The sequence below is a fragment of the Dama dama genome, chromosome 18 (assembly GCF_033118175.1).
Source record: "Dama dama isolate Ldn47 chromosome 18, ASM3311817v1, whole genome shotgun sequence".
In the NCBI taxonomy this organism is placed as follows: Eukaryota; Metazoa; Chordata; class Mammalia; order Artiodactyla; family Cervidae; genus Dama; species Dama dama.
In genome coordinates this window covers 28,176,748-28,190,203 of record NC_083698.1, presented here as the reverse complement: position 1 = coordinate 28,190,203, position 13,456 = coordinate 28,176,748, and the positions used below count along the sequence as shown (strand labels likewise).

Here is a 13,456-nt window from a genome sequence, read left to right as displayed (position 1 = left end):
CCATCTCTTTCTCTCCCAATAAATGCTTATTGTGCAGTGACCAGGTACCTGTTGTATCCAGATCCTAGATGCTTCCAGTCCAGGAGTAGAGATTAGACACATATATAAATAACCCTATTCAAGGCCAAAAGGGATAAGGGCTGGTACATAATGTGCAAATGGTGCCAAGGGTTTTCAAATACAGGCCCCCATAAGCTTTCAGGTCAATTTTCAGCTCTTTTTCAGCTATGTAGGGATCCATTTAGTACAAAGCCAGGTAAAAATAACCTAATGGCCCCATTATGGTTTGAAAGAGTTGTTGAGTCCCATTTGGTTACTTATAGACTTTATTTTATTTATTTTTTTTTATCATGAATAATCTGGTTTAATATAAGTATATAAATAAAGATGTTCTTTTTCCTCAAAAATCATTTAAGCAACTTTACAAGAATTATTGTTTAAAAAATTTACCTAGAGAAATGAAAATACCAGTCATTTCCCCCCTATAATAGATGGTGCTCAAGGATTCACGTATCAAGGCTGCCTGCTCAGCTCATCATCCTTTAGTTCTGTTAGGCGGGCTTCGAATCTTCTTAATCACTTTTTTCTTCTACTTGATAATGTCTGTATTCTGGCTTCAGTTCCCATGTGTTTCTGTGGATCCCTTTTACATTTTGAACACCAATTTCCTTTAAGATGTCCTTCAGGTACGACACAGGTTGTTTTGTGATGTCCACCAAGTCCTTCAGATTATAATACTGATGCTTCTCAAAAGCTGAAAACAGCATGTCCAAAACGTGTTGTTTATCAGCTCGGGCTCGTTTTCCATCTTCTTTCTTTTTCCTTTCATATTCAATATTGTACTGATGATTAGCAACAGGCTTGTAATTGGTTGTCACGACTTTCTCCAGCTGCTGTGATAGCCTTACAGGTTTGGAAGATTCTTCTATTTGCAATCTCTTTAACCTCATGTAGTTTTCATTGGCAGCAGGTCAGCATTCAGCTCTTTGTACCACTATTCCTTCCAGTGAAAGCTTATCTGAGGAGCTCTCAGTGAACACGGTTAATGTCTGTCCTCCAACACTTTGTAAGACAAATGGATGTTCTCTAGGAGCACTGACTGAAGCCGGTTTTCCACCAATATCATGAATATTTGCAAGATCCTCATTCAAAGTAAATGAAACCTCGGTCCTTCCTTGATTTTTGGCAATCCTCAGCTTCCCAACTTCACCTCTTCCAGGGGCTTTAACCCATTGCTGCGACAAATATTTAGGAACCTTGACCAACCACACTCCAGTGTTCTGCTTGGCGCCAGTCAGGTCGACTTCTCCGCGCTCGGCCATGGGTCTGTCGCCGGCGGAGACCTGCGGACCTAGAGCAGCGGCCCCGGGAGCTGGGACTGCGAGACGAGGGACCGAAGCACACGGCGAACACTGGCAAGAGGTTGACTGTGAAGAGCCTGCGGTCCAACTTCCGGGATGCCGGGAGCCCTGGGAAAGACGAACACACGCCGCCGGACTTATAGACTTTAAAAACACACAGAAAAGCCATAAAATTGGCAAATCTCCTTTTTGAGCATGTCATGTTTTGGGGGTTGTTTTTGTTTCTCAGCGGTGCAGGGAGAGGTATTCTCTCATGGTTACGTATGTGTACACATCCTGATGTCTGGACCTCCATCGCTGTGTGTGACTCAGGAGTCAGGCTGCAGGGATGGACACCAGGATGATGATCTCAGCCCTCTAGCAGCTCTGGCACTCTTCATGGGGGCCTCAGTGCTAGTGAGAGTAGCTTCCCTCTGCACTTGGGTGGCACCCTTTCAGGCTGTATAGGGATTCATTATAATTTACTGCTACCTATTGGAGCAGGAAATGGCAACCCACTCCAGTATTTTTGCCTGGAGAATCCCATGGACAGAGGAACCTGGCAGGCTACAGTCTATGGGGTTGCAGGAGTTGGACACGACTGAGTGACTAAGCACAGCACATCTGGTATTACTGCTAATGCAACACACAAAATTGGGAAAGCCGTTGTGGGGGCCTAAGCCAAGTTAAGGTAGTTTGAACACTCACTGATTTTATAATTTGGTCATCTATGTAGCTGGACACCTCATTCGTTATCTGTCAACACTATTCCCTGCAGGCAGCAAACGCACAAGATCTAATTCCCAGGATGGCCTGCATACCAGTGTCCTGTTGGAAGCTGGTGCATCTGTTCCTGTTGCTCATCCTCTCACACAGGTGAGCAGAGGACTGGCTATTTCCTCTTGGTTGAAGGAGATAGTTACAGGGATTAGGGCTTCAGGTCTAAGATGCACCGGTTAGGAAGGTAGAGTTCAATAAACTGGGCTTGGCTATACATGCACTTTCAGAAGTAGCTTACTTAAAAGATGATGAGAACTAAATACCACAGTTTCACATGAATGTAAACTTTTCTACTGATGACTTTTTAAAATGCTTCCAATATCCTCCCAACCAATAAAGGAGTCTGCACCGAGCAATAAGTCAACCTGAACAGCCCAGCAACACAATACACAAACAGCATCCATCATCCACTACTTTAGGAAGAAGATCCCAGGTATTTAATACCCTATTCCTGAACCAGAGCAATTAGAATTTGGTTTACAAGTAACGATTACAGGGCATCTGAAACACTGATCATTGAGAAGGAAGAATAGCTCACAGATTTTTAATAAATAGCTATCCTAAAGCATTTCCTTTTATGTTTCTGAAAGACACTAGCAGCTTTTAAAAGTTTAAAGATAATGAACTTGATCTGTGTTCTTCTTACCTGATCTTCAATTTCCTAAAGTATTTGTGTTAGTTTCTTCTTGTTGCCATAACAAGTTTCCACAAAATTAGGGGTGTAAAGCAATACAAATTTATTCTCATATACTAGAGTCAGAAGTCTTGAGGTCAAGCAGGACAGTTTTCTTTCTGGAAGTTCTAAGGGAGAAGCCGTTTGCATGACTTTTCCAGCCTGCAGAAGCTGTCCATGTTCCTCATCTTATAACCTCACATCACTAGGACCTCTGCTTCAGTCTCATCTTCTCCTCTGACTCCCACCTTCCCACCTTGCTCTTGTTCAGACCCTTGTTGGTTACACTGGTTCCATCAGTTAGTCCAGGACAATCTTATTGTGAGACCCTCTACTTAATCTCATCTGCAAAATCCCTTTTGCCACATAAGGTAACATGTTCACAGGTTCCTGGGATTAATACACGGACATCATTGATAGGCTATTATTCAGTTGGTCACAGTATTTTATCTTGAGGAGTATTTCTCTTTATAAATGGGGATCTTGGTGGCTTTTTTTCACATTCAGGCTGTGTTATATTTACCCATTTAGAAATTCAACCACAAACATGGTATGTTCATGTGACACCTCTCTACCCCTCCCCACACAACAACTGAGAAAAGGCCATATATACTGGTAGGTCGTTGGACATAACTGCCTCAAATGTGTTAATAGTATATAATTCTTAAGGTTATTTACATACAATTATATAAACACATCATTTGTTGCATTTAATATAATCATTACTGCTAATGCTTGAAAACATAGCATTAGGCTTATAAATCAATCATGTTGTGAAATTTCTTACGCCCAATAACAATTTGTATTCCAGTTTATCATATCTAGATTTTTTAGTGTGTTTTTTGTTTTGCTTTTTTAATTAATTTATTTTTAACTGAAGGATAATTGCTTTACAGTATTGGATTGATTTCTGCCATGTATCAACATGTATCAGCCATAAGTATACACATGTCCCCGCCCTCTTGGACCTCCCCCCACCTCCCACACTTCCTTCCTCTCTAGGCTGTTCCCCCTGGAGCCCTGGTTTGAATTCCCTGAGTCATAGGGCAGATTCCCACTAGCTATCTATTTTACATACAGTACTGCATACATCTAGACTTTTAATTTAATAAACATTGATGACCATTTGGAAACAAAGAAGTTTCCCCTTCGTTCTCTTGAACATAAAAGTATTATGAGTAAACTAGTATTTGGGAAACATAATATAATTTTATGCTCTTAATGAAAAGTGTGATCAGGCATGGAGTGAAGCATGTCAAATTTCAGTCAAAAGTAAAGTTTATGGCTGTGTGTTAGGTCCCTTAAAACAGCGGTGTGTAATGGAAATTGTGACAGGCGCTTAATTATAATGATGCTAGTTGATGTGGATATAATAAATGTGCTAAGCTGGTTCATAAAACAACATAATGAAGCCTAGAAACTTGTGAGTAACATGAACCGTCATCAAATGGTCACATCTTTTAAATTCACTTTAAAAGCAAGTGGGTAGGGAGACTGTCTCTCACAGATTCCACTCAACGATGCTCCTGACTCATAGCCCCATGACATGGGGCCTTATAGTCCAACAGAAAAGCATCAAGACAACATCTCTCCGTGGCACAGAGTTAACTGCCTCCCATTGGTCTGAAACAAAAGCTGATCCTCTAGAGAAAGTTTGAGTGAGTGAGTGAGTGAGCAGATGTTGCTGTCTGATTGGCACTAGTTATTTGAATACAGTAAACCTGCTGACAGCAGTTTGCAGAGGGCCAGTTGGAAGGAGATTTGCAGTAACTCTTGTCAGTAGGCAATAAAGCTATGAGGAAGTGTCAAAATATCTCGAGATAAGTGATAGAGAAGAAATCTCTACACACACCTGCCAGGACCTCAGGAAATGGGTGAGCTTTTGGCCATTAGAGACCTGCTGTCCTGTTATGGGTGAAAAAGAGACAACAGTTAGTCAAGTTCAGAACTGGAGGGCTGCAAAAAATCAAGAGAGGCCACGTTTATTTAACAGGAATGACAACTCTTCGGTTGACAAGATAGTGAGTGGACAAGATAGTGTGGGTGGCTAGTAAGTAATCCTGGATGCATTTCTCAGAGAAAATTCTGCTGGACAAGTCAGTATGCTGAAAGAACAGGAGAGGAAACTGGTTCATGGAAGAGTAGAGCTGGAAGCAATTAGAGAGCATTTAGATGCACACTATTCAAACTTCCGTGTGCACATGAATCAAAGAAAATCTGGTTAAAATTCAGATTCTGATTCAGTAGGTCTGGGATGGGGCCTAAGTGCCTGCATGTTTCACAAGCTCCCAGGTGATATGGATGCTGCATCTGTAAAATACACTTCGAGGAGCAAGGATTTAGAGAATTCCCTCTCAGTAGGGATTCTTGAAAGAAAAAAAGAAAAAAAAGAAGTAAGTCAAGTTGGTTTCGAAAAGCATAAGTGACACTGGGTATTTGGGTATTCTTTTATTCAGAACAAGATAGCAAGTAAATGAAGATGCTGAATGACTCTGTATCTAATGGATAACTCACTGAGATTCTGGCCTCAGTCTGTGCATTTTTACTACATTCTAACTATATGTCCTCAAGTAATTTTCAGAACGCCTTCCTGCTTCAGCGCCATCATCTGTAAACAAGGACTGATAATAAACCTTATCTGGCACGACTGTGGGATGGTTCAATCATGTAACACAGATAATGTGCTTACAGAGATACTAGCACAGGTTATCAGTCTGCGTTAGCGTGTGTTGTAGTCTCACGTGCAGGTTAGTTGTGCTCTGGTTTTGAACTTTTAGCAGAACAAAGTCATATTTTTAATTCATTCAGAATGTTAAACCAAATCTTCAAATCTAGGGTACAATTTTCATGTTAAGAAGTAGGGAATCCTTCAGAGGGAGGAGTAAAAACCTAGGAGACAAAAGTTTCTTGATCAAAGTTTCTTACTTACAAAAACAGACCCAGAATCTGGGCTTCAATCCTGGTTGAAAACTACTGAAACAGAGCAGGACCTTATGGGGTCTTCCTGGGACAGACCACCCTCCCACCTCCCACCATGTCATCCACCTGCCTTTTGTCTGTAGGAAAACTTAGCCAAAGACTAAATTTAATCAGAGAAGTGAGAAAATGCAGAAGCAAAGGAAAACTGTCAAACAAGACCAAAGAACAACAGTTGAGTCATTAACCAAAGTCAAGGACATTTAGTTCTTCCTTAAGGGCTATAGATAATATTCTAAGCCATATTCTTTGAACCGTTTTGTAGACACTGGAACCCCCATCAGGTAAAAGAAGTTAACTAGATGATCACCAGATTGTAGCCATGACATAAGCTTCCACAATTCTGAGAAGTGGCCTCAAAGAAATGGGAACAAATTGACCCTCGAACTAAAGGCTAAATATACTTAAAATGATCAAAATGACGCTGATCATTGTATGACTAATTTCAAGATGACTGTCAGAGCTAACTGACAGAGGGGGATGTAGCCTCCCCTCTTGTCTGTACATCCCTGAAACTCCCCATTTAAAAGCTCTTGCCCCTGATCAGCAATGGGGAGTTGGCTTTTGGACGTGAGTCCATTCTCTACCCTGGTTGCCAGGCTTCTAAATAAAGCAATCTTTTCTTTGTACTAACACTTGCCTCCTGACTACTGGCTTTTGAGCGGCTATCAGCTAGACCTGAGTTTGGTAAGAATATCGCTTAACTCTAAAAATACTTTCCAAAGCTTTCCAATAACCTAATCATAAAAGTAGGTGAAATATGATTCACAGTCAAACTTTTCAAGCAAGTGATGGTATTTTTCCATTTTCTTACCATTCACTCACTCCCTTAATTCTTACAGTCTGGCCCCAGCATAGCCAGTATGTTCTAATATCAATATTCGCTCTTCTTGGCCCAGTCAAAGATGAGATGCTGTTGCCAAATTCATCTATTAATCTTTCTTTCTAAATTACACTTTTTTAATTGTGAAATTTTTAAAAATTGTGTTGAAATACGTATTACATAATTTACCTTCTTAACCATTTTTTTTAGGTGTACAGTTCAGTGGAATTAATTACATTTACACTGTTGTGCTACCATTACTACAATTATTTCCAGAACTCTTTTCATCTTGAAAAACTAAAACTCTGTACCCATTAAATAATAACTCTCCATTCCCTTCTCTCCTCAGCCCCTGGCAACCACCACTCTACTTTCTGTCTGTATGAATCTGACTGCCCTAGGTACTTCACATAGTGGAACCATCTAGTACTGGTCTTTTTGTGATAGACTTATTTCTCTTGGCATAATGTCTTCCAGTTTCATTCATACTGTAGCATGTGTCATAGTTTCCCTCCTTTTTAAGGATGAGTAATATTCCATGTATGCACATGCCACATTTTGTTTATCTATTCATCTGTCAGTGGTCACTTCCACATTTTGGCAGTGTGAATAATGCTGCTATGGACATTGGTATACAAATTCTATCTCTGAGCTTTTGCACACACCATCTCCTGCCCTATGGAAACATCCTTTCCTTCCTCTTCACCAGTTAGATTTCAATCAAAATGTCAAAGGTGAGGTTCAAATAACATTGCCTGAAGCTTTCCCAGCCACCTCTGAGAGTAGGTATTTTGAGGAACACTTACTTGGCACTTATCATGCAGACCTTCATTTCAATTTATCTTTTCTTATGTCACTGTTTTATAAGTTTTGTAAGGCAATATATCATGGGAGGTTTTTTCACTGTTTGATTGGTTTGTTAATAGGTTATTATAGAGCTTGATTTAGTGATTTTCATAGAGTAGGTATGCAATTAATACATTTTATGGAGGTGATCATGAGGAGGAGGATATAGAGACAGGAGTAGAGAATTAGCAGACTATATTTCCATTGGTTACACATCTGTATGATTGTTAAAGATTCAAGAGTAACAACAGTACTCTCCCTTAATCTTTCCTAACTTTCAGGTCTTTTTTTTTTTTTTTTTTCATATGTATCACCATAGCAGTAACAATTACACAGAATATATATGTAAGGTAAGTATAAAATGGTTATGTGACTTACTGAAAGTTACAGCTTGTAAATGCTAACCCTGACCAGAACCTAGGTCTCTGTTCTCTCCAGGTCTCTCCCCACTGCTGCTTCTCAGAACACAGTGCTGCCACAGGCGGATTTCAAAACCTGAGGAGTGTTCTACCCATTTTGTTTTGGATCTTCTTATTTTACATATATTATCCTTGCCTTATCCTATCATGGGCAGAGAAAACACAGAATGTTCACATCTAGCATGAAAATTTAAAATAGTTTTGACAAGTTTGTAATATGGCTTAGAATAAGCAGAATGGAAATTCAATATGGATGATCACAGCTCAGCAAATTGCAAAAACAAGCTCTAGAGAATGGTAGAATATTATGCACAGCAGGAAGATCTTTAGAAGCTAGTTGACCATGAACTGAACATGGATTAGTAATATAGGAACATGATACACTATTGATAGAATATCATAAAAGAAATATAATAGGAATTTTCTATATAGTAATTTTTTTCTCCCCAATAAAAAAGACCCATTATCAGAGGAATTTTTTTCTATTATTTGGAATTTATGATTTGTGGATGTATCTTGAGAGTAATAACCATAAATGTATACATTCATTTACTGAGATATGTATTAAATACCTATTGTATACCAGGCATTGTGGCAGGGTCACAGAGTACAGTCCCCAGCATAAATTCAAGTAACGACAGCAGAGATGTCTAACCCTGACTAGGCTGTGGGATTTGGTCAGGGAAGGCTTCCTGTCTGGACTAGGAGTTAATCAGGAAGAGAAGGGGGTGGGGGTGGTCATTTCCCATTAATAAAGTCACTTGAGCCAGGACAAGAATGTAAGAGAAAATGTGGCTGCTCCAGCTAGTGAGGAGGTAGGTATGACCAACATCGTGGATGTGAGCCTGGATGGTGGTGGGAAATGGCAGGTGAGGAAATGGACGGCTTGAATTTTAACCTGCAGTTTATCATTGTGTCCCCAGGGCAGGGTTTGACCCATAGCAAACACTGTGTGCTTGTTGTTTGGACAAATAAATGATACTTTCATAAACCTAGATATTTGAACCTGAGGACAGCCAGCCTCTAGATATTATTTTATGAAGAATGTGTAGGTCATTGGAGAAAATTCTCTATTTTCCCCAATGACAGCACCAAAGAGAATAAGGGAAACTAACAGATAAAGACTTGAACTTTATGCAAGAAAGAATCTACTGACTGTGAACAAGTTATTTGGCAAATAGTTTTACTATGCAAACAGCAAAGTCATGGATTCCTCCTTGGAGATCTCTCAAAATGTGGTCAAGACCCATTCTGGGGGTCGGTTTGGGGCAGTCTTGCCAAACAGAATTGGTGAAAACCTTCGCTCTGATCTGGGGGACAACCTCTTTCTTTTAGCACCCCAGTAGCAACTTCACATGCAGGTTCTTTTAGCAACCCAGCAGCAACTTCACATACAGGTTCAGGGTTAACATAACTTATTTCTCCCTGCTGCATCCTGACTGATGTGATTGCAGTTTGATTTTGACTGCTTTCAAGGTAACCTTCTCTGCCCTTTATGAGTATTCAGGAGAGCTGGCAGTGGTGGTGCCCATGTTGCTTTATAGTCATCTGTGGGGAGTGGAGTGGAGTGGGGGTGGAGGACATTTAAAGAAAGAGCAGTTTGCTGCGGTCCCTCTGGAGACCCTCCTGCTGACACCCCTCATTACCTTTATCAACATTCTGCTTTTGCGCTACAGCTAACCTGCAGCACGGGAAATAAATTGGTAGCTGCTGTCCCAGTCCATACCAGGGAGGCCCTCAGAGCATCCAACAGTCCTTTCTGCTCACAAAACTTGAGCCCTGCTTGGGGAAATCTCCCTATTTGTAAAAGGCTTTGCACAGTTAAAGCCAGCACACAAGAACACACAATCTGATTTTAATGATAAAAGACCATTTTTTGCAGAGGAGAATCATGCCTAAGCTCAGGTTGATAAGTCTCCAGGGCCATTTTTGCTGGCCTGGTGGCAACTTCCTCCAGCAGAGTGGCGGCAGAAGGAGTCAGGAGATGTCTACAGTTAGGGCAAGCACAGCCAGGATTTGCTAATAGAGACAATACTTTGCCCTGAAGGCAGTGTCTAGCTGCAGCCCTGAAGCACACACGTTGAGAATGTATCACACAGAACTGTCAGTCAGTACCAGAGCGAGAAAATTGTTGTTTCAAATGTTACAGTACAGGAAAATCGCCTCTCTGCACTTGCTGCCAAAAAAATGACAGCTTAATTTATGCCACACTGAAGCTACATTACAGAGCCATTCAGCTTGGCAGTTAAGTACGCTCCACGCTCACATCTTCCCCCTGTGCAAGTGCGCTGGGGAGAAATACACAGGGGCTATAATAAGGACAATTGGCCGAGGGTTTGCCATGTCAGTGGGACTAAATACAGGTGAAACAGTATCAGCAATAAAATACATCACCCCTACCTCATTTGCAAAACCCACTCTGCCCTTGCCGTTGCAAATATTCAGGTGGGTTCTGTGGCAACATTGTTATGCACGGGATAGATTAGGGAGAGATGAGCTGGTGTCAACCCACTGGGTTTTATGTTGAGGGGAGGTGCTGCAGTATTGCCATGACTTTGAAAATTATGTCAGTATCCTTGATGCAGACCTTCAAAACTTGGCAGTGGTTTACCCTTTCTGAAATTAGAAATCTGACATATTATACTATAGTAGCCAAGAATCTGTATTTTTCGTTTAGAGCTACCTTAAGGTAATAAAGATACACTTAATAGTCAGTTTTTTAAAGCAACCCAAGTTATTATCACCAAGGTTGTGCTTCACATCCATTCCTGCAATTTTCACAAATAATGAACCATCTCGTACTTGAATGGCAAGCAATATGAATTCTTCAGGCAGCAACAACAGAAAAGTTAGCGATTAGCTAGAGGTGTTCTTTTCTTCACATTCTCAGCCATGAAACTTCCCTAATGTCTATCAAATTCTAATAAATACATAGTCTAATGTATACTGACATTTCAGATGAGAAATTAAAGTCTCTCTGACATAACTGTGTCAGAGTACACAGCTACTGTTTTATGTAAAGGAGGCCAGTTTTCAGAGTCCCTTTCATAGGGACACCCTTTCTCAGAATGGCTCCATGGAATTGGAATATTAATTGGGCTTCAGGATATTTTGCCAAGAAAAGATTTATAAGTAATATGCAAAGTATTTATAAGGCAGTCCTTGTAAAAAAAAAAAAATCACAGCCCTGAGAAAGCAGTCCTCTGCAATTGGCTTCTCTCTGCTCAGTAAGCCATTCATAATAAAATGAGCGGCCCTCAAAAGAGAGCAAATGCATTTGCAATGGCTGTTGATGTGCTATAAATCATTCTCAATAAAATGACTTGCAGAGATAAATGATACATATCTATTTAATAATCCATTATCCAAAATAAATATTCTACCTTAAAATAAAGCAAATGCACTTTCCCTGGTTGTTGATGTGTTAGAGCTGCTCAGGCTAATGGTAAAATGATTTGTAAAGTGGAGCTCCGGTGTTGGCCATTGTCTTGTGAGCTCAGGAGAGATTAATACCTCTTCATAACTCATCAAGAGAAATGCCTTAAAGTAAAAATATCATCCAAAATGTTCCCACATATCTGTAACCATACTCATTTTAACTTTCTCGTCGGCTGCCTTTGTTGTCAGCAGCTGAGCGTTTTTTAGCCTGACTTCGCATGGGTGTGATTAGACTATGACCAAAAAGTCAAATAGACCCACCTCTTATCTCTAGGATCTATTGTGTAAAAAAGGTCACTGTTAGGTACACCAGAATCAACACTCAAGAATAAGAAAAGCCCTCATATTTTTAACAAGCAGGAAGATAAGGGGTTACTCTAAAAAGATGAATTTTTCCAGATTTAAAATCCTGTTGACCTCAACTTGGTGTATACATGGTATATATGGCTGTTTCCCACTCAGATACTGTACTCCAGGTCTTTCTTTCAGCACCTGCTAGTTTGTGAACCCGTGGCTCAGCTCTTAGCTCTGCAGGTCACCAAGCAGGATGACCGATGACAAGTCACCTCTCTGCTTGCCCGTCATTCTCCAACAAAGGGACCCACCATAAGGTGATCTGTAGAGCTTCTACCAGCTTTCAGTTCAGTTCAGTCACTCAGTCGTGTCCGACTCTTTGCGACCCTGTGAATCGCAGCACACCAGGCCTCCCTGTCCATCACCAACTGCCGGAGTCCACCCAAACCCATGTCCATTGAGTCAGTGATGCCATCCAACCATCTCATCCTCTGTTGTCCCCATTCTCCTCCTGCCCTCAATCTTTCTCAGCATCTACCAGCTTTAAACACCTGCAATTCTTTACGTCTTGCTTTCTAATGTTTGCCTTATTATTTTAACTCTTCTGCCTGTCTTTTTGGTTCCTCTGTCCAGAGTTTTTAATTTTAAAGAGTCAGTTCAGTTCAGTTGCTCAGTCATGTCTGACACTTTGCAACCCCATGGACTGCAGCACACCAGCTTTCCCTGTCCATCACCAACTCCCAGAGTTTACTCAAACTCATGTTCATCGAGTCGGGGATGCCATCCAACCATCTCATTCTCTGTCAGCCACTTCTCCTCCTGACTTCAATCTTTCCCAGAATCAGGGTCTTTTCCAATGAGTCAGTTCTTCGCATCAAGTGGCCAAAGGATTGGAGCTTCAGCTTCAACATCAGTCCTTCCAATGAATATTCAGGACTGATTTCCTTTAGGATGGACTGGTTGGGTCTCTTTGCAGCCAAAGGGACTCTCAAGAGTCTTCTCCAACACCACAGTTCAAAAGCATCAATTCTTCGGCACTCAGCTTTCTTTATAGTCCAACTCTCACATCCATACATGACTACTGGAAAAACCATAGCTTTGACTAGACGGACTTCTGTTGGACCCTTGTTAAAGAGTAGAGGCTCTTTCTAATTAAACTTAACACTGCTATCCCACAAAGAGTCTTAAAAGGATAACTGTGGTCATGATTATGGAATCCACTGAATTTACCATTCAAACATCCCCACTCTGTACAAAACATGGCTCCTGCCTACCCTCACCATCCAGAACCCAATACAGGGGAATATGCTCATTTGGTAGCTTCTGGCCAAGCAGTGTTCTCTGTCGTTTTGTTATCTACCATTCAGTCTTGTCTGTGACCATAGCCTACCTGTCATAGGACTCTTGCCTAAAGTTGACTGACAGGTGAAAGCTGACTCTGATTAACTGACAGTTCCATAAACCCTTCACCCACCCCCATGACAGGCTGGCTATTAACCAATTGGTGTGCCTGGGTTTTTAACACTCCTTAACTGGAGCATTTCTGTTACTGTTATATCTTAATGAGCCTGATGGAAGACATTCCAGGCAATCAATGCGTGACAGATACACCTCCATTGAGCCACAGGTAATTCTTTTACAATAATTTTTCTCCGTGGGAGTTTTATCAGTCCACTAAGAGGAGGCCTAGTTGCAAAAACAAACTGTATTATTCAAGAGTAATGCAGTACTATGGGCCATGTCTTATGTTAGGCTTTAGAATAGGTCTTTTGTCTCAAGGAATATGTAACTTACTGGCTATACAGCTAACTTTATTTTTCATAAAAGTTTCTCATTACCCTTCACATCGACGCACTTCTTTGAAAGC

The 13,456-nt window shown here is 40.8% G+C and overlaps 1 protein-coding gene across 1 annotated transcript; it reads right to left on the bottom strand.

Annotated features, from left to right (window-relative positions):
• Positions 1-353: 353 nt before the first annotated feature.
• Positions 354-1,488, bottom strand: LOC133072775 (general transcription factor IIF subunit 2-like). Its single transcript, XM_061166319.1, is given in 1 exon segment — positions 354-1,488. A coding segment is annotated over 1 exon segment (750 nt). The 5' UTR covers positions 1,323-1,488; the 3' UTR covers positions 354-572.
• Between the last annotated feature and the right edge of the window lie 11,968 nt (positions 1,489-13,456).